This window comes from Podarcis erhardii, assembly GCF_964252035.2.
Source record: "Podarcis erhardii genome assembly, chromosome: 18".
Lineage (NCBI taxonomy): Eukaryota > Metazoa > Chordata > Lepidosauria > Squamata > Lacertidae > Podarcis > Podarcis erhardii.
The window spans coordinates 7327559-7355189 of record NC_138516.1 but is presented as its reverse complement, the minus strand read 5'-3'; the positions used below and the strand labels follow the sequence as shown (position 1 = coordinate 7355189).

General features: G+C 48.8%; 1 protein-coding gene across 1 annotated transcript; it reads right to left on the bottom strand.

The window, feature by feature from the left end:
- Window positions 1–27631, bottom strand: RAB11B (RAB11B, member RAS oncogene family). The gene is made up of 5 exons (XM_081846469.1): window positions 27394–27631; window positions 15633–15828; window positions 9243–9436; window positions 7308–7388; window positions 1–5041 (listed from the first exon to the last, which is right to left on the bottom strand). Exons 1-5 carry the CDS (start codon window positions 27431–27433, stop codon window positions 4896–4898), a joined length of 657 nt encoding a protein of 218 aa, XP_081702595.1. The 5' UTR covers window positions 27434–27631; the 3' UTR covers window positions 1–4895.

The window sequence follows — 27631 nt, the reverse complement described above, 5'->3', positions numbered from 1 at the left end:
TTTCTTTGTTATTTCTTTATTGCCCCCTCAGTAATCATGCTTCCAAATAAACATATAGGATCACACTACATTCCACTGTGTTCAATGGGGCTTAAAAGATCCCAGGTACATATACATGGTATTGCAGCCTTTCCTGGATCCTGGGAAATATCCAAATTAGGAGACTTTTAAACATAGCAGAACAGCTGATGCCAGGCTCAGGCTTTCGTGGGGGGGTTTAATGTGATGAGGCTTTGCAAAGATTGCTTGGGAAAACAGACTAATTTTATCAACCATGGTAAAGGGCTCTCTCTAAGTTTGCAGCACAGCAGCAGAGAGGTCGCATTGCACCACACACTAAAAGTCCTGTTGTAAACGCAGAATTCTTTCGCCAGAGACTTGTAACCGGTAACTCTAAGAGAGCCTGTCAACAGAGCTCAGAAAGCTCGAAGAGACGTATCAAAAGCCAGAAAATCAAGGCTATGTTCACAGAAAGGGAATGGGTATGCAAAAAAAAAGGACTGTTGTGCAGTTGAGAATCATAAACACAGCATTGTGGCGGGGGAGAGGACAAAGGTAATGTTATACCACAAGCACCAGGTTTTAGAAAATTTCTGTAGATCTCTAGCTTAGTTTCCAGCCGAGGTGGGAACAACGCTGTCAAATGACACAGCATTTTCGCTACTGCCTTTCTGTTCCTGGGAGCTCAATCTACGAGTACAGTCCAAGACACACTTATGTTTCACAACTCGCTTGGTAACTGGTAGATTACCAGAATTCCATGCAGCAAGACTTATCCAGCTGCCGCTATGGCTTCTCACCAGACTGTATGCACATACTTTCAAAAGTATCTTCCTTGCCATGAGGACTAGAATCTTGCTTTTTTCCCCAAAAAGAAAAGAAAAGCAAGCAAGGCAAGATTTCCAGGAAGCCGAATTCTGTTCCTTTTAACTCTGCGCCAGGCTCCGATTCAGTGTTAAAAACAAACAAAACAAATGCATCATTTGGTTTGGCAATCTTTATATATCCACAATACATAATAACCATGCACAAAAAAAATAAAATCAAATGAGTATTTACAAAGGGAATTGCACTTTTTAAACAGAAGAGTCACCAGGAAGCAAATGAAAGGAACCTCGCCTGTTTCCTCCCTTAGTCCAAAGCCATCTAAAGGGTTGACTTGTGAGAGCAAGTTTCAGAAACCTTTCTAGAATTCTTGCTAGTATCCTGCCACCTATTCCAAGACTTTTGGTGGTGCCCCTTGTTGTATTCCCTAAGCAAAGGACACTTGCACTGGCCTCCTCATCCCACCCCAAAGAGTATTGCCAGAGAGGTTTTGCTTCCCACCCTATGAGCCCTGGCATGTATCTCAAAGGGGGTTGGTTTCCTGCTGCCAAACACCACTAATACTTCAACTGGCCCTACTCCCTCAGAGAAACCAAGACATGCTGGAGTGGAAAGGATTGCTCCACACAAGAGAAAAAGGAGCAGCGAGATGAGAGTCTACAGAGATCCTTTCTCCTACCTCAAGCGAGCTTTGAAAGAAGCACGATGCAGAAATAGGGAGGTGATTCTTCCGCACGGCTTGGCTGCTTAACTGTTTGACTATAGCCTCTAACCTCTATGTGTGGAGGGAGAAGGCCGCTGAATCAGCTTTCACTTCCCTAGGCCTGGAGGCTCCACCACCAAGGATAGCGACAGTGTAGTAGTCTGCAGAGAGTTGGCAGGTGTCTCTCAAGGAAGTGTCCGGGGCAGGGAGCGCCCCAAGTGAAGGCAGAGAGGTGCATTGAGAAGTGGAGGGACTCAAAGCCTTCTGCTGCTCATGGAAAGGCGACAAGCTGCAATCGAATTGCCATTTTTAAAAATAATTCAGAACGTAGCGCTGGCAAGCAGCCCGGCTTGTTCTCCTTCCACCCTCTTCCCTTCTCTCCCAGCACTACGTAATGCGATTCTAGATCCCTAAAAAACGAAGGGGTGCCTGTAGCTTCTATTACAGCAGGTGTGCGAAGGCTTTGGCCATGCAGATGTTGCTGAGATACCACTCGTACGACGAGCCACGCTCGTCAGGGCTGACAAGGAGTTGCTGTTCAGCAACAAGTGGAGGCCAAGCAGTTAGCTTTAGAGCATCCTGGAATTGTTCCTCAACAGTGTGGTGCTCTCCGAAAGCCCAGCTGTCAAATGACTTAGGTGGGTCAGTTGTGATCTTTTCCCTAAAACCCAAAGCTGGCTCAAAATTCGGTTTGAACTGGAGCTCAGCGCCTAATAAACGCGAACACTTTAATCCCACAGAGAATGCTTCTCTCTTCCTTCAACAGGAACTCTCAGACCCACGTTTTGTAGCCTATCTGGGAGAGGCTAAACCGTAACTCTGATTTTTAACCCAGGAAGTCCTCTCAAAAGCCATTGCGGATGCCTGTTCTCTGAAGGCGTGGGTGGGCATGAGGTTATTGTACATCTAACCCGAAACGCCAATTTCCCTCATCTGTGACAGTGTAGCTTCCTAAGCTGCACAATATCGCCTGTGTTTGCACTGAGGGCAAATCCCTCAGCTCATAGTGGAAACATAGAAAGTGCTGAGACAATAGCAAGGGTCCTTAGCCCCCCCCCTTTTTTTGCAAGCTGGACACATCTCATGCAACAGAGGAGGCCTGCCCCAGGAGACATCTCCATAGAGATGACCACAAAAGCCAGAGCAACTCAGATCCACACTAGTTTTATCAAAAGCAACGGGCCACACAATTCCCAGCCCATGATCAGCATTAGTATTATTGACACCTGGGGTGGAAAACCATATAGGCAACAGGTTGGATCCAGCAATGAACCGCCTGGCCTCCTTCCAGAATCCACTCTTGATCATTTTAAGATTCTACACCCACAAAAAAGGGAAAGAAGCAGCCAGGGCGCCTCCAAAAATGCCCTCTTCATTTCTCTCGTACATTGCGACTCAGCAGTTACACCCTCAAGAACTGGCCTCATATCCCAGGGAGAGACTGCGTCTTTGTCTGAGCTCAGTCATCAGTAAGCCATCAGTTTTGTTCCCCCTCACACGGGCGCCAAGGGGTGCTCTAGAGTGGATGGAAGGTTTAAAAGCTCCCTGCTAGACAGAGCTGTTGCCTTTAACTTGGTCAACCTTGCTCCGTATGAGAATCTATGCAAGGGGTTAGAGATTGGCTGCTAAAGCGTTTTTAACCTGATTGGGAAAGCCTCAGCAATGGCAGGCAACACCCATCTCCACCTATCGGACCAGGCAGGATCCAGGATATTTCACAATCACTGCACGGTTGCTGCAAGACGGCCAATAAGCACAATCTCTCTTCCGCCTGCCGAAGCTATCTGGTGGCCCCACCCTTCAATGCGACATTCGCCCTTGCTTCAGAAACCCCCAAAACCTCAACAGCACAAGAACAGTCGGAAGGTGAGGAAAGCAACAGCCAATAAGGACTTCTCAAGCTAGCACAGGGTGGTATCAGGGAGACAAACGCTTTTCCAGCTAACTTTTTAAAGTTTGGGTGGTGTTTAGCCCTGCCAGTGGAGTGTAATCGTTGACAAAAACAGAAACCTTCAAACCTCAAGGGAGCAGGACGAGAGAAGGGAGGCGGCGGCAGCATTTGGGGCGGGGTGGGGGGGTGCAGGGCAAGGAGGTTGGAACTGAAAGCAAGTGAACCACCGAAAGATAAGAAAAAAACCCCAAGATGCTATGGTTATGCTCAAGTATTACAAAAAGGAGGAGTTATCAAGTATCTGGTTGTCTACAACTAACCATTCAAATAACCTTAACAGTGCGAGTTATGTACATAGCATGAAAAATATTGCTTCACACTCACACCAGGGTGTGTTTTTTGTGTGCATGGAGCGGAAGGGGAAGGGAATCGGGAGAAGAGAAAGCTCAGGTGGGGATTGGGAGAGAGAGAGAAAGAGAGAGAGAGAGAGAGAGCGCGCAACATGCAGAGAGAGAATCTCGGATACAGTTGAGAAAGAAGGATTCCAGGTACGAGTGAAGATGTGTGATTCCTACAGATCACAAAAAAGGCTCTAATAAAGCCATTAGGCTGGCACTTCATTGTACATTAGACTGATTAACAGAAAGCCAGAAATAAATCACTATTAGAAGCCACTTCATATAGCCTGCACACAGCCGTGCTGGCAGCTGGGGGGGAGAGAGAGAGGAACGCAGCACACAAACATACTTCATTGTTCCCAAACTGAATTGGAAAATATATATATATATGTATTGAGAAGAAAAGACTTCCCAGGGCAGAAAGCAGTGGAAACTACACAGCCAGGTCAACTCAGCATTAAAACGGGAAAGGGAAGGAGAAAGAACAAGCAACGGGGGAAAGGTTATCTTCAACGGACTAACAGCGTGTGCACGCACAAGGATAAGACCACCGCCACCATTTCCGACAAGCCCAAAGTGAGTGTTTTCTTAGTTTAGAATTTCTCTTGTGCCTGGAGAGTGGCCTGAGAGGAAACAAAGAGCAACACTCATCCTGTGCTCCCCAAATGCAGCTATTTCTTCTATTAGAAGAACAACAACAACAACAACAACCACCTCTGCATCCTTCCCGCTCTCACACTTGCACACAAAAACCAAACAAAGAGAAGTTTAACAAGTGTCTCGGGGCAACGGACCTCCGGTAGGTGTTCTGTCTCTCTTTCTCACACACAAACCCACCTGTCTGCTAAATGCTTCTATTTAAAAAACCCCCAAATAAATCACATTCGAAAGGATTTGGAGGAAAGGGAATGTAAGCCCTAAGAGGAATCTTCTAAGGTGGAAGGGGCGGGGCAGGGCAGTGAGAGAGAGAGAGAGACAGAGAGAGTCACTGAATGGAGTTGCTGTGAGGAGAAGGTGCACACGAGTTTTCCCTCTGAAGCACAGGCCAAGGGAGGGGCAGGTGGCAACCCCAGGGAGGTCACAGGTTCTGGCAACACTGGAGTTTGTTCGATTTCTGTCCGTCGGTGGTGGGGGGCACGCTGATGTCCACCACGTTGTTGCCGGGAGACTCGTCGTGGGCGGACCGGTCCGCAATCTGCTTCTGCGACACAATGCGGTAGATTTCTGCGAAAAGGAGACCAGAAGAGGGGGCTCAGATACAAGCATACGTTTTCTCCGGGGGGTGGGGGGGGGAGAAGCCACTACCCACAGCAAAGAATCCAAAGAAGAGAGCCGTTTGGGTCAGGCATACCGGTCACCCAACACACGAAACCTCGGCTCAGTGACCTGGACTTTTGCCCTGCCAACACACTGCCATTCCCAGCTGCTGCGCATTGCAGGGCCGCCATACTGCCAAGCGTCCTTGCCATTACTAAGGAGCAAGAGAATTCCGCAGAACACACCTTGAAAACTTTCTATGGTTTAGTCCACAGAAAGAACCAAAGGCACGCCTTGCCTACGGCCCTCTGCACTGAGCAGCCTGAGGAAATGATGGGAGCCAAAGGCATTCAGTCTGTATACTGTGGTGCCTCGCAAGACGAAATTAATCCGTTCCGTGAGTCTCTTCGTATAGCGGTTTTTTCGTCTTGTGAAGCAAGCCCATTGACAGCTTAGCGGATTAGCGCTATTAGCGGTTTAGCGGCTTTTAGCGGCTTATCAGCTTAGCGGATCAGCTGATAAGCGGCTTAGCGGATCAGCTGATAAGTGGCTTAGCAGATCAGCTGATAAGCGGCTTAGCTGCTTAGAAAAAGGGGGGGAAGGGGGGAAACCCGCAGGAACTCGCAAGACATTTTCGTCTTGCGAAGCAAGCCCATAGGGAAATTCGTTTTGCGAAGCGCCTCCAAAACGGAAAACCCTTTCGTCTAGCGGGTTTTCCGTCTTGCGGGGCACCACTGTACTGTGTGCCCTTGCAGAGCGGAAGCCCCTTTCCTCCCTTTTTCTTGACTGTGGACCCACACCAAGGAAGCCACCGCATGTAACAGAGGGCGCACGTGGTTGTATTTATTATGCATTTTGTTATATCTGTAGTCCACCTTTCTCCCACCATGGAACCCAAGGTGGCATACATGTGGGGTTTTAAGCAGACACGGACCAGATCCAGACCCACTTACCTTTGCAATTCTCACATGTTACAGGGAATGCCCCAAGTACAGGCACGGGTACCCCAGCCCTGCTCCACTTGCAGTAGCAAGACTGATGGTATTATCATGATCATCGCCAGAATTAAATTTGCATACTTGCCCTATTCCCACAGGTCTCAGGGCGGTGCACACCATAAAATTGCAGTATAAAAAAACACCAAATACATGATCAAAATAAAAACAAGAACAACCCAATAACCCCCTCCCTTCCACAACATGCTCCCTTTAAGGGGCATGGGATGTCAATCAAAGGCCGGGTTAAAGGGGATTGTTTTCACCTGGCACCTAAAAGTGTACACTGAAGGTGCCAGGTGGGACTCCCTGGGGAGAGCATTCCACAAGCGGGGAGGCACTGCAGAATAGGCCCCGTTCTCATGTTACCAGCCTCCAGACCTCACATGGAGGAGGCAGATGGGCTTCAGACGATGATCTCAGGGTCTGGGTAGGTTCAGTTACTGTTGGTGGAAAGAAGCCCATCATCAACAATGGCTCTTGGCATTTAGCTTGCCAAGAATGCTCAGTTCCAAGTACAGTGGACCCTCTGGATATGAATTAAATTCATTCTGGGAGTTGGTCCGCAACCCGAAAAGTCCGTAGGCAGAGGCGCCGCTTCTACGCATGCACGCGGCGCAATTGAGCACTTCTGCACATGTGCACAGCACGATTGAGCGCATGAAGTGCGCAGAGCACTTCTGTAAATGCGCGCATGACGAAACCCAGAAGTATATACTTCCGGGTTTGCCGAAAGGTACGTATCCAGAGCGGTATGTAACTAGAGGGTCCACTGTAAAGCCTTCCTGTACACACACAGAGAGAGATATAAACAGAGACCTGCCTTCTTCCCCTATCCAGGCAAGGCAGTCAGGCAGAAGTGATAAGCAAAATAATTTGAGCAATCCATTATCTCCAGCAATCTGGGATCAACTTACATGCACCTTGACAAACCACCCTAAAGGCAAGTGTGCAAGGCTGACGGTAAACATTTCAAGGCTCAAAGAGCTGTTAAGGGATGCCAACCACACGCACTGATGGTGGCCCAGGAGTGCCAACTTTAGCCCCGCAACCTGGCACTGAAATTAGTGGGTGCCTGGTGCCTTCACTGGGAATTTTGTGGGTGCTCGGGCACCCAGGGCCACAGGGAGTGGGCGCCTATGTAGTGACCACAGATCAAATCCAGGCGTGTGTTTCCTTTCCGTTGCCCCACATGCCCTTTACACATCAGGAAAGATAATCTAAACGGAAGTCCTTACCGGTAAGGATGTTCTTGAAGGCTTCTTCTACATTTGTTGAGTCGAGTGCTGAAGTTTCAATGAATGACAGGTTGTTTTTTTCTGCAAGGGCAGGGGAGGAAATCGATGCAGTTATTTTCATGTACAGATGGCACTCTCCTCAAAGTCAAGCAATAGGAAGAAAGATCATTTTCCCCCCACCCCTTAAAGAATTCAAAAGCAGATTAGATAACTGAATTCTGGAGACTAGGAGAAATGTTGGCGTAGTTAGCACGCCTAATCACATTATGAGGCTATGATTCCTGCATTGCAGATGGGTTAGGCTAATGACCCCTTGGGGTCTCTTCCCATCCTATAATTCTATGAAAAGTTACCCCGGTCCCAATCTCCTATTCCAGCACAGCGAAAAGTTCAGAAGCTTCCACTTTTGTTTTAGATTAACCACAGTTCAGTAATGCACCCAGTAGCCAATCTTGGCTGTGCACAGTGAAAACAATTCAGATTTGCAAACTAGCATAAATAAGACAGATATTTTAGTGTCACAAGTTACGAATCGGAAGTACCAGTCACGATCTAATTTGAAAACTGCAGCAACCTCGTTTCTCACTATCAGTTGTCTGCATCCCCAAATTTGTAAAATGGGGATGAATACTGGCTTACTTTTGTTATCAAATAAAATCCCTAGTTTTAAGTTATACTTCCTCTGAGTTTGGTGTGCCCTTGTGTATTCCCCACCCTATACTCAGACACATACAATTTTATCCTCGCATCAAACTTAGGAGGTAAATTGAGAGTGAGTCAGTTTACTCTCACTCCAATTTCATATCTGAATTTTACAGCTGATCAGACATTAAAGCCCAGGTCTCCTTGATCCAAGTCCAACACTACAACCAGTGAGTCCCACAGGCTCTTACAAGAGTAACCAAAGTAATATATGTACTTTGAGCAATTTCTTTAAAAAAAGAACTATATTTATATTAAATATTTTAGCGATGATCACCACACTGCTTCTACCTAAGCCTTTTCAAAACCTCGTAACCTGAGATCCTCCTCTTTTTTTTGTTTTTTAAAAATATTTTATTAAGGGTTTTCTTGTTTTACAGTGTGAGTGTAATGCCTCGTATTTTTTTTCTCCATGTAACATTTTTACAAATCCGTTTCATTTGTTGAGGCATTAGGGGGAGAAGAAAAAAAGAAAGGGGGTGGAGGGAGGGGAGATGAATGGGGGTGGGGTCGGGTAGCGGTGTTTCTATTATGCTTAATGTATGTAGAGTTTGGTGTCAGCGTGCTTGTGTTGTTCACTTGTGTTCCTTTGGTGGTGAGAGAGGTTGGGGTTCGCCTAGGGTGTGGCTGTTCACTTGTGGTTGGCTGTGGTGGTCTTTGTTTTCATGTGTGAGTGGGGTGGGTGGGTGTTTTGGATCAGGTTAGCCCTATTGATTTGTATGCTGTTGGTGGATTATTGTCGTTGTCCTGTTGGGCTGTGTATGTGATAAAGGGGAGCCATACCGGGGTGAAGGTGTCTTCTTCTATTTGTCCCCGTGTCAGTTTCAGTTTATTAGTTAATTTTTCTAGTAGGGCTGTTTCCCATACTATTTGGTACCATTGGCCCATGCTTACTCTTGACAGGTCTCTCCAGTGTCTGGCTATGGTGTTTCTGGCTGCTGAAAGAAGGTGGGTTATGAGTTCTTTGTGGTGTAAATGGGCACTGTTGTCTTGACCTGAGATTCTCTGTTGTCCACCACACTGGGGGCCCTCTTTCAGCCAAGGACCTGATGCACTGCACTAAGCACACCACTGCTGCTTTGTAAATTCACAACCTCTCAGAAGCTTTATACCACCTCTTCCAGGTGGCCAATTTGCAAACTCCCTCGGCACTTAAAAGGGAGCATGGCCAATGCTGCCACGAGAGCCAGGCAGCTAAAGAGCATCAACATCCAGAGTTTGTAACAACCCAACCTGCAAAAGCGCGGGCCTCGTCTGTAGGCACAGCCCTCAGGTGACGCAGATCGCTCTTGTTCCCCACCAGCATGATGACGATGTTGTTATCTGCATGATCCCGGAGCTCCTTCAGCCAACGCTCCACGTTCTCGTATGTCAAGTGTTTTGCGATGTCGTAAACCAGGAGCGCTCCAACGGCACCACGGTAATAGCTGAAAGAGTTATTTAGACAGGTGTTACTAAGCCTGCGGAAGGGTCTCTGGACACAGAGGTTGCTGAAGGACACTGACAAACTGGACGGAAAAGCGGATTATGTTTATATGGGAAAAGAGAAGACAGGGGCACGATAGTGGTCTTATCTGAAGGGCAGTCACATAGAAGATGGATCAGGCAGAGTTCCACCAGTCTAGACAGTGGAATTTGCTGCCCAGGAGTGTGGTGGAGTCTCCTTCTTTGGAGGTCTTTAAGCAGAGGCTTGACAACCATATGTCAGGAGTGCTCTCATGGTGTTTCCTGCTTGGCAGGGGGTTGGACTCGATGGCCCTTGTGGTCTCTTCCAACTCTAGGATTCTATTCTAGAAGCTAACTGGACACAAGCTGCCCACACAAACAAAAATGAATGCCAAGATTTTCAGGATTTGCACCAGGCACACAAATGTTTGCAGAACTCAGTTAAGTTACAGACTGCCAAAATTCTGCAAGTACAAGCCAGGCTTATCTTCCATCCTGTGTGAAAAGGACAGTGTAAAGTTCGGAATGATTAACACTTTGCTGATGGACCCTGTGAGGAGGGGTACAGGGCATCAGAACAGCAACTCACGCAAGTAAGCAAACAATTTCTGCTTTTAAATGAAACTAACACCGGATATTAAATTAAGCAAATTTATTACGATACTTCATGTTTATTCAACTGCTTAATGGATTTTTTATAGCAGCACTTGAGCAATTGTTTACTTGCACAACTCGCTTTTCTTTTTTTGAAAAAACACCTACATTCTTGCAGCAGCTAGACTGGTGCCTGGGAGCGGCCGTCAAGACCATATAACACCGGTCCTGAAAGACCTACATTGGCTCCCAGTACGTTTCCGAGCAAAATTCAAAGTGTTGGTGCTGATCTTTAAAGCTGTAAACGGCCTCGGTCCAGCATACCTGAAGGAGCGTCTCCACCCCCATCGTTCTGCCCAGACACTGAGGTCCAGCTCTGAGGGCCTTCTGGTGGGTCCCTCGCTGCGAGAAGCCAAGTTACAGGGAATGAGGCAGAGGGCCTTCTCGGTGGTGGCACCCGCCTTGTGGAACGCCCTCCCACAAGATGTCAAAGGGAACAACAACTACCAGACTTTTAGAAGACATCTGAAGGCAGCCCTGCTTAGGGAATCTTTCAATGTCTGATGGACTACTGTATTTTAATATTTTGTTGGAAGCTGCCCAGAGTGGCTGGGGAAACCCAGCCAGATGGGCGGGGTATACATAAAGTAATAAAATAATAAATTATTACTATTATTATTATTACTACTATTACTACTACTACATCTTGCACACACAAACTTCACAAAAGCACCCCCTTCCACAATTACCTCCAAGATCAAGCATTTAGGGTTGAAGTGAAAGGATATTAAAGTCAGTGCTCTTTCCAGAAGCTCTGCGCAGCAACCCTATCTTTGCCACCTATGTCTGTATAATAATCTCAGCTGCTACTCAAGCTATGGGAAGCCTCATAAAACCTTTTAGCCTCTAAAAATTCCTAGGAGCCTGTTGGGGTGGAGAAGGAGGGAAGGAGGGATGGAGATTCCCCCCCCCCCGAATTTCTATGCTGGGTGCAGATGAAGGGGCTTCTCCCCCGTACCCCCGTCAGTGCTAGGTATAGGGCAGTGTTTCCCAACCTTTTTTGGGCAAAGGCACACTTGTTTCATGAAAAAAATATCGAGGCACACCACCATTACAGCCCCGTGACGTCAGCGCGCAGCGTCACGCCGGGAGGGACGCACGAAAGTGTAAGTTTCAATTTTTTCCCCTCCCCCTTGCCTTCCTTCTGTGCCAACCGCCAAAAAGCCAAGAAAAAAGCCAAGACTTTAGGGCAGCAGGTCGACACGGAAGAAGCTCCTACCTAAGGACAGGTGCGACGGCCGTGTCCTCTTCTGCCACACTTGGCAGCCCTGCCTCACGGTCGTGACTCCCACCCTGATTTCTCCCCGCAGGTCGAGCGGCACAGGCAGCCCAATGTGTCCAGCCCAGACACAAGCCCCGCTTGCCCACTCTAGATCCTGAATGCGACCAAGTGCTCTGGACTCCCGAGCAGGGTGGGAAAGAGGACTCGCATCTGGTAGCCTCCGGGCTCCTCGCCTGCTCGAGGGATGGCATTGCAGGCAAGCTGCCGGCCGTCGCCATCGCCGCCCCCTCATGCGAGTGGACCTGCCCGGAGTGGTGGGCCGGGGGAGGCTCGCTCTCTGTGGGGATGTGGCCCGCACGCGCGGCCCCGCTTCCTCCTGCCCAGGGCTGAGCTCCTTACCCACGATCTCGGTCTCGCGCACGCGGATCCCACTTATTCCGAAGCTCGCGCCACTAGCCGGGGCTCTCACACCGTGCCAGGGCGAGGCGGTGCGGCCCACTGACGTCATCGCGGCTCGCCGCCGCCCTCGACTTCCCTGTTCCCTCCCCTCCCTCGGGTCGCCGTGGTTACCGAGGACTGCAAGCTGCTCGGGCGAGCGTGGGGCATTATGTGGGAGAAGGAAAATTAAAATTAAAACTCGCCCGAAGGCCGCCTCTCCGGATATCTTTCGAATTTTTTAATTTTTCCCGCGGCACACCAGGCAACGTCTCGCGGCACACTAGTGTGCCGCGGAACACCGGTTGGGAAACACTGGTATAGGGGAAACATACACTTCCCCTCTGTTGGCTCACTTACTTTCCTGCATGCAAGTATGTGTTGCCAAGAGCTGCCAGGCAAGGGCTTCATTGAATCCCCGGTTCAATCCCCCAGGGGCATCTCTGAGGAGGGCTGTGAAAACCTTCTCCAGGCATAGGCAAACTCGGCCCTCCAGATGTTTTGGGACTACAACTCCCATCATCCCTAGCTAACAGGACCAGTGGTCAGGGATGATGGGAGTTGTAGTCCCAATAATAATAATAATAATAATAATAATAATAATAATAATAATAAATTTACTATTTATACCCCGCCTATCTGGCTGGGTTTCCCCAGCCACTCTGGGCAACTTTCAATAAAACACCAAAATACAATAACAAAATAAAAGCTTCCCTAAACAGGGCTGCCTTCAGATGTCTTCTAAAAGTTTGGTGGCTATTTTTCTCTTTGACATCTGGTGGGAGGGCATTCCACAGGGCGGGTGCCACTACTGAGAAGGCCCTCTGCCTGGTTCCCTGTAACTTGGCTTCTCGCAGCGAGGGAACCGCCAGAAGGCCCTCGGAGCTGGATCTCAGTGTCCGGGTAGATCTGGAGGGCCGAGTTTGCCTATGCCTGGGGCCCTTCTCTCTAAAACCCTGCACAGAACAACTGCCAATCAGTGTACACAATATTGAGCTAGGTGGACCAATGGTCAGACTCTGTATATAGAAGCTTCCCGTGTCACGGGATGTTCAAACAAACACTGGCTTCTCTGGGAAATTCGTGAGCAACTGTGAAGGGGTCTGGGAGGGCAGGTTTAGGGTTCTCTCTCATTCCAATAAACAAAGGATAGGGGGAATAATTATTATTATTATTATTATTATTATTATTATTATTATTATTATTATTTATTTATACCCCGCCCTCCCCAGCCGAAGCCGGGCTCAGGGCAGCTAACAACAATAAAATAATACATTCTAAAATCATTTAATTGTAAAATTAATTCAAATCAAATTGATGGCAACCACTGGGCTAGAGTTCTGTGAAGATTGCCAAAGTGGGGAGTCAGGCTGTGCCCTGGCCAAAGGCTTGGTGGAACAGCTCTGTCTTGCAGTCCCCGTGGAAAGATGTCAAGTCCCACAGGGCCCTAGTCTCTTGTGGCAGAGCCTTCCACCAAATCGGAGCCACAGCCGAAAAAGCCCTGGCTCTAGTTGAGGCCAGCCTAACCTCCCTGCGGCATGGGACCTCCAAGATGTTTTTGTTTGAAGACCATAAGTTCCTCTGTGGGACATACCAAGAGAGACAGTCCCGTAGGTACAAGGGTCCTAGGCCGTATAGGGTTTTAAAGGTTAAAACCAGCACCTTAAACCTGATCCTGAATATTAGGTCAGGCAAGCTGAATCAGAAGCACACAGAAACGTGGTCCAGAAGAGAAGGATATCTGAGCACTGACTCAATTCAGGCTTATGACACGACTCGCAATCTTCCGCCACCTCAGCCTGAATTCCTTTATCCTGGAATGCGCCAATTTGCTGTTTGCCCCCTCAACACACATACACACACAAACCCAGAGTGCCAGCAAGGCACTTTTAAGAAATCAAATTTCAGAAGAAGATTGCATAGCCAGGATGTGAGAGTTGGCTAATCTGCATTCAGGGATCCCAAGTGTGGGCTCTTGCATAAGCAATGCCTCGTAGGCCGAGTAAGACAGAGGTCTACGGAGTCCAGCACGCTTTGCAACAGTCTCAGAAGACATTTGTCAACCCTCTAGAAATCAATCGCTGCGAGTGGGAAGGGCCCCTCGTCCCATCCTTAGGACCCCTGGGAAACTCAACAAACCTGCTGTATTGGGTGTGGAGGGGCAGCTAAATAATAATAATAATAATAATAATAATAATAATAATAATAATAATAATAATAATAATTTATTATTTATACCCCACCCATCTGGCTGGGTTTCCCCAGCCACTCTGGGCGGCTTCCAACTGAATATTAAAAACAGTACAGCATCAGACATTAAAAACTTCCCTAAACAGGGCCGCCTTCAGATCTCTTTTAAAAGTAAAATAGTTGTTTATTGCCTTGACATCTGCTGGGAGGGCGTTCCACAGGGCAGGCGCCACTACCGAGAAGGCCCTCTGCCTGGTTCCCTGTAACCTTACTTCTCGCAATGAGGGAACAGCCAGAAGGATCTCAGTGTCCGGGCTGGACGATGGGGGTGGAGATGCTCCTTCAGGGATACTGGGCCATTTAGGGCTTGAAAGGTCAGCACTAACACTTTGAATTGTGCTCAGAAACGTACTGGAAGCCAATGCAGATCTCTCAGAACCGGTGTTATGTGGTCCCGGCGGCCACTCCCAGTCACCAGTCTAGCTGCCGCATTCTGGATTAATTGCAGTTTCCGGGTCACCTTCAAAGGTAGCCCCACGTAGAGCGCATTGCAGTAGTCCAAGCGGGAGATAACTAGAGCATGCACCACTCTGGCAAGACAGTCCGCGGGCGGGCAGGGTCTTAGCCTGCGTACCAGGTGGAGCTGGTAGACAGCCACCCTGGACACGGATTTGACCTGTGCCTCCATGGACAGCTGTGAGTCCAAAATGACTCCCAGGCTGCGCACCTGGTCCTTCAGGGGCACAGTTACCCCATTCAGGACCAGGGAATAAATGGGACACAGCTGCAGGCAGACTGAGGAAGTGTCATCTACCTTGGGCCTGTACATAAAAAGCAAGTCTAAAGAGAGAGACTAAGGTGATGTTCGCTCTTTCTGGCAACTCTTTTCGTTGCGAATCATTTGTGGGTGAGCAGAGAGTTTGCCTGGACCCTGGGCAAGAACACGGAGGCTGAGAGGGAGTGTGTGTCAGGAGGAAAATGGACTGATATTGATTTATATATATTAGTAACTTTGCAATAATGTAACATTTTTACATGCAACTGTGGGGTTTTTTTTTGTAATGTTTTGTTTAAGTTGTCTTAAACAACTTAAACAACTTAGGGGTACAGTGGTACTTTGGTTCTCAAACTTAATCCGTTCCAGAAGTCCGTTCCAAAACTAAAGCGTTCCAAAACCAAGGCACGCTTCCCCATAGAAAGTAATGCAAAACGGATTAATCCATTCCAGACTTTTAAAAAGAAGCCCTAAAACAGCTATTGAACATGAATTTTACTATCTAACGAGACCACTGATCCATAAAATCAAAGCAATAAACAATGTACTGCAGTCAAACAACAGGGTTCCACAAAGTCACAAAAACAAAACAAAAAAACCTCAAAAACGCAAAATAAATAGCAAAAACAGACAGACCTCAGCATAACACTGAAAAACGGAAGTGTGGCACTCAAATTGGAAGAGTAACACTCTAATCAGAAGAGTAACACTCAAATCGGAAGCGTAACACTCAAAACGGAGGATGTTCGGCTTCCAAAAAAAGTTCGCAAACCGGAACACTTACTTCCAGGTTTGCAATGTTTAGGTTCCAAGTTGTTTGAGTACCAAGGCACCACTGTATTTTTTTAATATATCAAATTAAATAATCAATCCATGAATCAGAGCAGCTTTTGAGGCTTACGCGGAGGTGATAGCACGATATCGCTCCTGGCCAGCCGTGTCCCAGATCTGTGCCTTTATCGTCTTGCCATCCACCTGGATGCTTCTGGTGGCAAACTCCACACCGATAGTGCTTTTGCTCTCCAGGTTGAACTCATTGCGTGTGAAGCGGGACAGAAGATTACTCTTCCCCACCCCGGAGTCTCCAATCAGCACAACTGGAGAGGGTAGAAAGAGAAAAGACAATAAAGCGCTGTCAGCATTCATTTGTCAGACTGGGATTTATAAACACAGGGCAAAGTGATGGTAAAGACAAAGTATTGCAGAGAATGGTGCTCTCTCCCCATAGCAAACAGCCAGTGCTCCCCCCTCACCATGAAGTTGTTACAGTACAGTGGTGCCCCGCAAGACGAATGCCTCGCAGGACGGAAAACCCGCTAGACGAAAGGGTTTCCCGTTTTGGAGGCGCTTTGCAAAACGAATTTCCCTATGGGCTTGCTTCCCAAGACGAAAATGTCTTGCGAGTTCCTGCGGGTTTTTTCCCCTCCCCCCCTTTTTCTAAGCCGCTAAGCCGCTTATCAGCTGATCCGCTAAGCCGCTAAAAGCCACTAAGCCGCTAATAGCGCTAAGCCGCTAAGCCGTCAATGGGCTTGCTTCGCAAGACGAAGAAACCGCTAGACGAAGAGACTCGCGGAACGGATTAATTTTGTCTTGCGAGGCACCACTGTAAGTGCCACAGGTTTAACATTTTTGGGGGGGAGGGAGAAAGCTGCTGCTGCTACTGTGTACCCTTGAGTAATCCCCCCCCAAAAATGCTGCAAAACCAGTGGTGTGTAGTCAGTGAACTAGGGGGACTAAGCTAGTTCCCTAAATGTTCTCTTGCAGCCCTGTTTAGGGAAGCTTTTAATGTTTGGTGCATTACTGTATTTTAATATTTTGTTGGAAGCCGCCCAGAGTGGTTGGGGAAGCCCAGCCAGATGGGCGGGGTATAAATAAAAAATTATTATTATTATTACAGTGGTGCCTCGCAAGACGAAATTAATCCGTTCCGTGAGGATCTTCATCTAGCGGTTTTTTCGTCTTGCGAAGCAAGCCCATTGACAGCTTAGCGGATTAGCGCTATTAGCGGTTTAGCGGCTTTTAGCGGATCAGCTGATAAGCGGCTTAGTGGCTTAGAAAAAAGGGGGAGGGGAAAAAAACCCATAGGAACTCGCAAGACATTTTCGTCTTGCGAAGCAAGCCCATAGGGAAATCCGTTTTGCGAAGCGCCTCCAAAATGGAAAACCCTTTCGTCTAGCGGGTTTTCCGTCTTCTTGCAAGGCGTTCGTTTTGCGGGGCACCACTGTATTGGCACCTCCTTCCCAAAGCCCGGGAAGCTTGTGCCCAACTCAGGGAGGAAGGTACGATGCTAACACTTGTAACATTGCCCTTGCAAGCTGGCGCCTCTAGCCTTAACTGTTCCCCTAAAACAACAACAACTGCTGCACGCCACTGCTGCAAACAGCCCTGTGTGTGGCCAGCACCCTACAGCCGACGCAGGGCTTCTCAACAGAACCTGGAGGTGACCTCGCAGGGCAGTCTGGAGTGATGCAGGCTGCAACTCCAGAGCCAAGAGCTGCCCCCAAACTTTCCAGCTTCTTGAAATGGACACTCTGTTCTTGTTGCTATCATTTTTACTGCTACTGACACCTCCTACACCAGCTCTCTTCCAGTCGTTTGCATCATGCTTCTCCTCATATTGCCCAAGCCAACATCCATCCCCACAAAAATCAACCTTTCCTTCTCTGGCCTCTTCCAAGTGTCCCCTGGAAAATCTGCTGGAGCAGCCCCTTTCCTCCTTATTTCCCAAAGCCCAGCCTGGGTCCTCAAAGATGCTCTTGCCGGACACCTGTAGGTGAAGCTACTGATCGGCTTCCTCCGGGACTCCCTGAAGTTAAGCACAGCTCTTCATCAGGCACTGAATGCATCAGAGCAGCCAAGGAGGCAGGTTGGAGGGAGGGAGGGAGGGTCACACAACAATGCACCTCGAATTCACTTGCTCCAAAACTGCTCCAAACCATTCAATCAGAAGTCTTCCTTTGTACATGGGCATTGTTCCTCCCACATCAGAATCAACAGGGACAACAAGCAACAGGATGCCGGGAGAGGGACAACTGTGCAAAAAGGTCAAGCAAATTATTCGTTAGGGCCGAAGGGCTGACTCACAGGGGTTGGTCTTTGGGAAGCTTTTAGTTTTATTTAAAAACAGGTGAAGGGGAGGTGTATAAAATGACCGTATTTTTCACTCTATAGGACGCACTTTTCCCCCTCCAAAAATGAAGGGGAAATGTGTGTGCGTCCTATGGAGCAAATGCAGGCTCCTTGGCTTCAGCGATAGAAACGCGAAGCTTCCGAAGCACAGAGGGAACGCTCCCTATGCGCTCCGGAAGCTTCGCATTGCTTTCGCTGAAGCCCGGAGAGCGAGAGGGGTCGGTGCGCACCAACCCCTCTCACTCTCCAGGCTTCAGGCAGCTATCCGCAAGCCTTAGGAGCTCAGCGGGAATTCCCGCCGCGCTTTGAAGGCTTGCGGATAGCAGCCTGCAGCCTGAACCTCCAGGAGTTCCCGCTGTGCTCCGAAGGCTTGCGGATAGCTGCCTGAAGCCCCGGATAGCCGCCTGAAGCCTGGAGAGCGAGAGGGGTCGGTGCACACCGATCCCTCTTGCTCTCCATGCTTCGCTTCGCTGGAGAGGCGCTGCACAGCTTTCCCTCTCTGCACAGCACCCTTTCAGCGAAGCGGGAGGAGAAATGGAAGGGGCTCCGTTTCTCCTGCCGCTTTGCTGAAAGGGCGCTGAGCAGAGTGGGGGAGAAAATTTTTTTCCTGTTCTCCCCCTCCTATGGTCCGGTGCGTCCTATGATCCGGTGCATCCTACAGAGCGGAAAATACGGTATGCAGTGTGTGGGGAGAAAGTGGATAGGCCAGGGGTCAGCAAGCTGTGGCCCGTGAGCCACAAGTGGCCCACGGGGGTCGTTTAACTGGCTCCTCATTTCGCATCCGAACTGAGCCACTCGCTCGGCGAGCCCCCGCGCACTGCGCTAAACCGGCGCAGTGTGGCGCAGGGAGTCGCTTCTGCGGCGCCAGAAATCGTGTCTGTGCAGACGCCGGAAATCACAGGTGCATGTGCACAATCCAGGAGGGATCTCCGCTGGAGTGAACCGGCCCAGGCAAGGTAAACCTTGCCGACCCCTGGGATAGGCAGAGGTTTGTCTCCCTCTCATAAAAACAACCCAACCGCTCCAGAGAAGCGGACACGGAGCAATGGTTCCAAACTACAAGAAAAAAGATTCCACCTAAACATTAGGAAGAACTTCCTGACAGTAAGAGCTGTTCGACAGTGGGATTTGCTGCCAAGGAGTGTGGTGGAGTCTCCTTCTTTGGAGGTCTTTAAGCAGAGGCTTGGCAACCATATGTCAGGAGTGCTCTGATGGTGTTTCCTGCTTGGCAGGGGGTTGGACTCGATGGCCCTTGTGGTCTCTTCCAACTCTAGGATTCTATGATTCTATGATTCTATGATTCTATGAATGAAGAAGAGATTCACACAAGCACATGGTTAAACTCTGAACTGGCTTCCACAAGTGGATGAAACAAATCTGGGGGGGTGGGGGGTGGGACTCTATGCTTTTCCAGATGGCTGCATGATCCTCTCCAGGATCAAAAGTGGCATGCCTCTGAATTTCAGTGCAATAGCAAGAGAAGGCGTTTGCCCAGGGGAGGCATATAACAACTGCGAGAAGAGAACTGCTGAACTAGATGGACCTTTGATCTGACAAAGTAGGACAAGGGGCCTTACGGAAGCAAGCAAGGCCTTTACATTCAAATTGGCTCTGGCTGGATAGCGATATGGAGGGATGGTAATAGAATGGGGAGATTGTGCTATAAAGGGCTTGAGATGCAACATAATAAGCCGCTGTTCCTTCATTACACCTCCTTTTCATGCGGTGAGCTGCTCATCTAAAATAGCCCCTCATATCAAAAGTCTGCCCCTCCCACCGCCACCAGAAACTAGTGTGTGGGCAAGGAAAACAAAGGAAACCCTGCTTTAATATTTGGATTGGGGAATTTTCCAGCAGGACCGGCAAGTAGTATAACTGTACCTTAATCCAGTGTTTCCCAACCTTGGGCCTCCAGCTGTTTTTTTGGACTACAACTCCCATCATCCCTAGCTAGCAAGACCAGTGGTCAGGGATGATGGGAATTGTAGTTCAAAAACAGCTGGAGGCCCAAGGTTGGGAAACACTGCCTTAATCGGTTTACGAAGGCCCCAGAACTTTGGTTCTACTCTCACCTCACCCTTTGATCTATTACACCTTGATCTTTCTTGTACACACAACCTTGGACCACAGAAATATGCACAGAGACTCTGTATGTGGAGGGGTTAATCCATAAGGCATTATTTGAAAGACCCTGCCTTCGGCTAAGGAAACGAGACTAGAACATTGCCTTCTAGCCTCAGCCCAGCAATTCTTACCTGTGGAAGGTTTGTTTACTTCCAAGAAGCACAGCTGTGTGTAACTTTATGTCAGCAACCTAATTATATACAGGTATATCACTTACTCTAAGAACTGCTTTACCTTTTTTACACCCATTTTACAGGCAAGAATGCCTTGGCAAACATGTTTGATAGGGGTTAGAAACCTAGGTCTAATGCTAACTGCAGGAACTGCATCGCAGAGATTTTTTTCCTCCCCAAAGAAGTAACTGCTTTTTGCAGCGACTCTTCGGCTTTCATGTACCACTTTCACAGGAACCACCAAACATCCCAAAACTGATTTGATTCTTAGGTCACAGTTGCTCGCAGGTTAATGACACCAATTACTGCTCAACTGCTGATTGGACAATCTCTGCTGCCCAGAATTACCAGCCCTGGATCCTGCAAACCCCAAAATGGTGTCATTTCAAATAACGGTTTTGTCCTTTAACTGCTCTTTCTCTTCCCTCCCAATCACCCATTCATTGACCCCAGTTCTCTACTGCCAGATCATTATTATTTTTTAGGAAGGCTGAACCAAAAAACAGAGGCATCTGATGCACAGCTAAACACTACTGTAAATAGCACATGACAGTGTTGCTTTTGCAATTCCAGCGCACGTTGTTGGATATTGAACCAGACAGAGCCCAAAGGAGATACCCGGAGCAAAACAAAAATGTCTAGATGCAACAACTGCACCCGAGGTGGGTTTGCGTGCACTGCAATAGAGAGGACTAGGAAAATATGAATAGATTACGGATTTGGTTGAACTAAGAGAGTTGGTGACTGATCTAGACTGAATTTAGATATGCAGGAATGAAAACTCTCCGTGTTGTTCAGTGTTATAACCTCCCCTGAGCCCTTAGGTTAAAGTGAAAGTATTTAAAGCTACCCAGTACACCACACAAACCAGTCCCTAAACACTCTCGATCATGTTTATGCTGATTCTTTCCCTCTCAGTGAACCAATGCGTCCCAGCCCATCCATCTGCCAATACCACCCTGCACTGTCTCAAGCCCTAAATCTGTTTGTCCGGGCATCTGCATCTTCCAGCGCCGAGGGCCTTCTGGCGCTTCCCTCATTGCGAGAAGCAAAGCTACAGGGAACCAGGCAGAGGGCCTTCTCGGTAGTGGCGCCCGCCCTGTGGAACACCCTCCCACCAGATGTCAAAGCAATAAACAACTACCTGACATTCAGAAGACATCTTAAGGCAGCCCTGTTCAGGGAAGTTTTTAACGTGTGATATTTTACTGTATTTTTGCTTTCTATGGAAGCCGCCCAGAGTGGCTGGGGAGGCCCAGCCAGATGGGCAGGGTATAAATATTATTATTATTATTATTATTATTATTATTATTATTATTATTATTCCACCAGGGCACCCCCAGCCCTGAACACACCCTGATGCACCCTTTAGCTCTAAATACCACATCACTAAGCCCCTTCTCTTCTTCTTTCGACTGTCCATAAGCCTTAAAGCTGCACTGCAAATCCAGCCCACCGACCACCACCTGCTCCTCACTCCCACCCCACTTTTCTTCTCCGTAAGACCCAGCCCCCCCCCCCGTTGCCAGCCACCCTGCTGGTTGCTAACGCATCCCCTCAGGCCTTCTTGCTTTCAGTCACCCGCCCGCCCCCCCCCCCCGACTCACATGCTCCCTAGAAAGGTGTGGATAAGCGTCTCCAACCACAACACTTATTGCTGGAATATAATATACATATACACACTATAGATAGATAGATAGATAGATGGGATACACAGTATATGTGTTGTGTGTGTATGTGTGTGTGTGTATATACACACACACACACTATATATATATATATATATATATATATGCAGGTTTTGGTGTCCTCGGGTGTCTTCCCGTGTAAAAGTTGGGGTGTCTAGGCGACGTTTCGACAAGGTCTCACTCGTCATCTTCAGGCTGGTGCTTTCGGCTTCTTGTTACTGGAACAGAGCAGGATCTCAGTGTTTGAGTTCCTATAAATACTGTAGAGGGGGTGTGGTGTATAGCCTCCAATGTTCTGGGCAGAGAGGAAGTTCCCAGGCTAGTGTGCCTTTTCTTCTTTTGTTCCTTAATTACTTGAGAGATATCTTGAGTGATTTCTTGAGTGATATCCTGAGTACCACTTAGGTGGGTCATTAGGTGTGGATTAGTTGTTAAAGTCTTTGTGTCTTGACCTCTTGAACTTTGTGAAGAGTTTTCCTGAGAAGATGGCTGTACTGTACTTAGTTGTGCTCTGGCTTGGCTTCGTGTATAGGGGCGAGCTGTGGTTTTGTGGCTTGTGTCAGCCAGATCTGTGTAGGGATTGCAGGGGGGTGCAGCATCCGGAGGTGCCACCATGGATTGGCTACTGGATGGTGGCACCTCCGGATGCTGCACCCCCCTGCAATCCCTACACAGATCTGGCTGACACAAGCCACAAAACCACAGCTCGCCCCTATACACGAAGCCAAGCCAGAGCACAACTAAGTACAGTACAGCCATCTTCTCAGGAAAACTCTTCACAAAGTTCAAGAGGTCAAGACACAAAGACTTTAACAACTAATCCACACCTAATGACCCACCTAAGTGGTACTCAGGATATCACTCAAGAAATCACTCAAGATATCTCTCAAGTAATTAAGGAACAAAAGAAGAAAAGGCACACTAGCCTGGGAACTTCCTCTCTGCCCAGAACATTGGAGGCTATACACCACACCCCCTCTACAGTATTTATAGGAACTCAAACACTGAGATCCTGCTCTGTTCCAGTAACAAGAAGCCGAAAGCACCAGCCTGAAGATGACGAGTGAGACCTTGTCGAAACGTCGCCTAGACACCCCAACTTTTACACGGGAAGACACCCGAGGACACCAAAACCTGCATTCCTGTACCCGTGAAAATCTACGAAAGCAAATATATATATATATATATATATATATATATATATATATATATATATATAGGGTATACAGTATGTGTGTATGTGTTGTGTATATATATATATGTGGGTGTGTATACATATATATATCTATATATCTATGTGTGTGCATATATATATATATATATATATATATATATTATTTATTACTTTTAAACACTACAAAAAAGAAAAGAAAAAAGAAGAGAAAAAGAAAGAATACAATACAATATATAAACATTACACAGCACACCATTAACACAACAAATAAACCAAACAAAGCAAAAACAATTTAAAACACATCATACCATTTCAATACCCTATCTTTCATTCCCTTGTTTCAACAACCTCCTCTCACCTCCCTTTTTGTATTCCACTTCTATTAATTGTTTCAGCAATTCCTTTCCATCTTCCTCTAGTTTCAATGGTCCTTTCAGCCCCCTCCTTCAGTTTACAGTCCCCAATTTCCAAGCCTTCCTTCCACTGTCCAAGACCCAAAAATCCCCTCCTATGACTTTACAGATCCTCCAGGATGCTATGAGGGGGGTGTTACAAAATTGTATGGTGCACACACACACACAGCTGACACACACTCCACAAAACCAATCCTTCACTCTTCAGAATTTAGGAAATATTCCCTGAGAAAATTGCACTTTATTTTGGCACACAGAACAATCCCAAAAGCCATCTTGGCTCTCCTAATGACTGTAAATCATGGGTAAGCAACCTAAGGCCCATGGGCCACAAGCGGCTCACGGGGGTTGTTTAACCTGCCCACAAGCTGCCCCAAACTGAGCTGCCCGCTTGGCAAGTACCCGCGCGGTGCATTAAACTGGTGCAGTGCAGTGCAGGGACTCGCTTCCACGGTGCCAGAAGCTGCGTTTGCACATGCACAGATGCCGGAAATTGCGTTTGCGCAGACGCCGGAAATCGCAGGCACACGTGCTATCTTAAGGGCATGTTTTCTGCATGAATAGGGTAGGCCTGCGACCTCGATTGCAGAACTAAGGGATCTACCACCTCAAAAGGAATGGCCAGGTAATTCAATAATCAAGCATTATCTTGACAGACAGGAGACAAGCCACAAAGTGGCACCTCGGGTTAATCACCATATTTTTCGCTCTATAAGACGCACCAGACCATAAGACGCACCTAGTTTTTGGAGGAGGAAAACAAGAAAAAAGTATTCTGAATCCCAGAAGCCAGAACAGCAAGAGGGATCGCGGAGCAGTGAAAGCAGCAATCCCTCTTGCTGTTCTGGCTTCTGGGATAGCTGCGCAGCCTGCATTCGCTCCATAAGACACACACACACATTTCCCCTTACTTTTTAGGAGGGGAAAAGGGAGTCTTGTAGAGCAAAAAAAATACGGTACTTAATTCGTTCTGGAAGTCTGTTCTTAACCTGAAGCACCACTTTAGCTAATGGGGCCTCCCGCTGCTGCTGAGCCGCCGGAGCCTGATTTCTGTTCTCATCCTGAAGCAAAGTTCTTAATCCAAGGTACTATTTCTGGGTTAGCGGAGTCTGTAACCTGAAGCGTATGTAACCCAAGGTACCAGTGCACTCAAATTTCTGTTGTGGACCGCCTCTTTCTATGGCATATGAATGATGCTTTTTGGGTGGTCTTTGGTGAAGCGGGTTGGGCAATTTCAAAGGTCTTTAAAGGTTCTTGCACACCTTTGCTCTGGGTTCTCACCTCCATGCAGGGTGAGGGTGGGGGTGGGGGGCCTCTGTTGCAACAGAAAAATAAAGATCTGCCTTGCTTTCATTGGATCCATTCTTCTCTGACCAATCACGGACTTAAGGAACACCAAGACACCTGATGGGGAATTGGGCTGTAGAAGCCAACCCCACATTTTTCTATAGCAAGCAGGTGACTGCAGCCCATCTGCAGTGTCAGTACCTCTCTCCCTATTCCCTTCTCAAAAGCCACCATCCCAAGCCCTCTCTTCCCTATTTCTTTTCCTATTTCCATCTCCCCATCGCACTCCTACATTGTTGTTGCTGTTGTTTAGTCATGTCAGACTCTTCGTGACCCCCTGGACCAGAGCACGCCAGGCACTCCTGTCTTCCACTGCCTCCCGCAGTTCGGTCAAACTCATGTTAGCAGCTTCGAGAACACTGTCCAACCATCTCGCCCTCTGTCGTCCCCTTCTCCTTGCGCCCTTCATCTTTCCCAACATCGGGGTCTTTTCTCTTCTCATGAGGTGGCCAAAGTCTTGGAGCCTCAGCTTCAGGATCTGTCCTTCCAGTGAGCACTCAGGGCTGATTTCCTTCAGAATTGAGAGGTTTGATCTTCTTGCAGTCCACGGGACTCTCAAGAGTCTCCTCCAACACCAGAATTCAAAAGCATCCATTCTCCAGCGATCAGCCTTCTTTATGGTCCAGCTCTCACTTCCATACATCACTACTGGGGAAACCCCTCCTACACAGTCTCTGCCAAGTCCCATCTCCCAAGCCCCTTGCTTCCCATTTCTTTCTCAAGTTCCAACTCTTGCTCCTCATATTCTCTGCCCAGGCCTCTATCTTGCCTTTCTTCAGCCTCCAGCCCCCCTCCATACCTCTTCCTCTAAGCCCCCAAGCCCCCCTGCCCCAGCACTGCTGGATTTCCTCCACCACTCCAAACATGTGCCCCTCCTCTTCAAAGTAAGGAGGGGGCAAACAAGTCCCTTCTCTCCGCAATAGCCCTTTCACACACTAGACCAGCCCTCCTCCCACAACTTTTCTTACTAATCAGCCTCCTAAGGTGCCACTAAACTATTTTTAAAAAAACAAACTCAAGCAGATCATTTCAATCAATGAAAATGCACCAAGTTAGGCCCACCAGTCTCAACTGGCCAACCCTAAAAAAGATTAAAAACTTATAATTTGAACGCCACCCAATGGGAACCAGGCCATGGTTGCAATCTGTCTTGGGGACAGGAGCAGTAGGTGCAATTGTTGGGGTTCTTCCCCACTCCACTCTCTGTGGTGGTGGGAAGTCATTCAGCCCTCCAGATTTGGGATAAACTACAACTCCCATCACCACTGGGCAGTTGCATGGGCCCGGGAGCTGCTGGGAGTCCACAACTTTTCCCTGCTATGTACTATGCACTTGAGTCTAGACCAGTGTTTCCCAAACTTGGGTCTCCTGCTGTTGTTTTCCAGCCTACAATTCCCATTATCTAGCTGTAAGAGTTAATCTGGTCTGTGACCGTTTAATAAAATTTGATTTGATTTGATTTGATTCCCATTATCCCTGACTACTGGTCTTTCTAGCTGGGGATGATGGGAGTTGTAGCCCAAAAACAGAAGACCCAAGTTTGGGAAACACTGGTCTAGGCACAGTTGTTGTTTTGGTGGCGATGTGGCGAATTTGTTCCAGGTTTACTGAGTTGTTGATTTCTGCCCTCCCCTTTGGAATCCTGGGCTAATCCCTCCTCTTTGGAACCTGGGGCAAGCTCCTCCCCTTTGGAACCCAGGGCTAACCCCTCCCCTTTGGAATCCTGGGCTAATCCCTCCTCTTTGGAACCTGGGGCAAGCTCCTCCCCTTTGGTACCCCGGGTTAACCCCTCCCCTTTGGAACCCGGGGCAAGCTCCTCCCCTTTGGAACCCTGGGCTAACCCCTCCTCTTTGGAACCCGGGGCAGGCTCCTCCCCTTCGGAACCCTGGGCTAACCCCTCCCATTTGCCACCCTGGGCTAACCCCTCCTCTTTGGAACCTGGGGCAAGCTCCTCCCCTTCGGAACCCAGGGCAAGCTCCTCCCCTTTGGAACCCAGGGCAAGCTCCTCCCCTTTGGAACCCGGGGCAAGCTCCTCCCCTTCGGAACCCTGGGCTAACCCCTCCCCTTTGCAACCCGGGGCAAGCTCCTCCCCTTTGGAACCCTGGGCTAACCCCTCCTCTTTGGAACCCTGGGCTCCCTCCCCTTCGGAACCCAGGGCAAGCTCCTCCCCTTTGGAACCCTGGGCTAACCCCTCCTCTTTGGAACCCGGGGCAAGCTCCTCCCCTTCGGAACCCTGGGCTAACCCCTCCCATTTGCCACCCTGGGCTAACCCCTCCCCTTCGGAACCCGGGGCAAGCTCCTCCCCTTTGGAACCCGGGGCAAGCTCCTCCCCTTTGGAATCCTGGGCTAACCCCTCCCCTTTGGAATCCTGGGCTCCCTCCCCTTTGGAACCCGGGGCAAGCTCCTCCCCTTTGGAACCCTGGGCTAACCCCTCCCCTTTGCAACCCGAGGCAAGCTCCTCCCCTTTGGAACCCTGGGCTAACCCCTCCCCTTTCGAACGCGGGGGCAAGCCCCTCCTCCTCCGGGTAGGGGCGGGGCTTCGCCGCCCCCCTCCCAGCCAGGCGCCCCCCCCCTCCGCCCCATCGTCACCCGCTCCTTCCCCCGCTCCTCTCACCTTTGAAGAGATAGTCGTACTCGTCGTCGCGGGTTCCCATGGCGACGCCGCTCCCGCTCGCTGCTGCTGCTGCTGCTTCTTCTCCCTCGCGCCCTCGGCGGGTCCCTCCCCGGTTTCCGTCCCGCTCGCGGGGGGAGGAGGAGGAGGAAGAGGCCGGACTAGGCCAGGCCAAAGCCGGGCCGACTCCCTCTCCCCTGACAGGCACCCGGGCAGGCGGAGGGCGGGGCCCGCTCTGAGA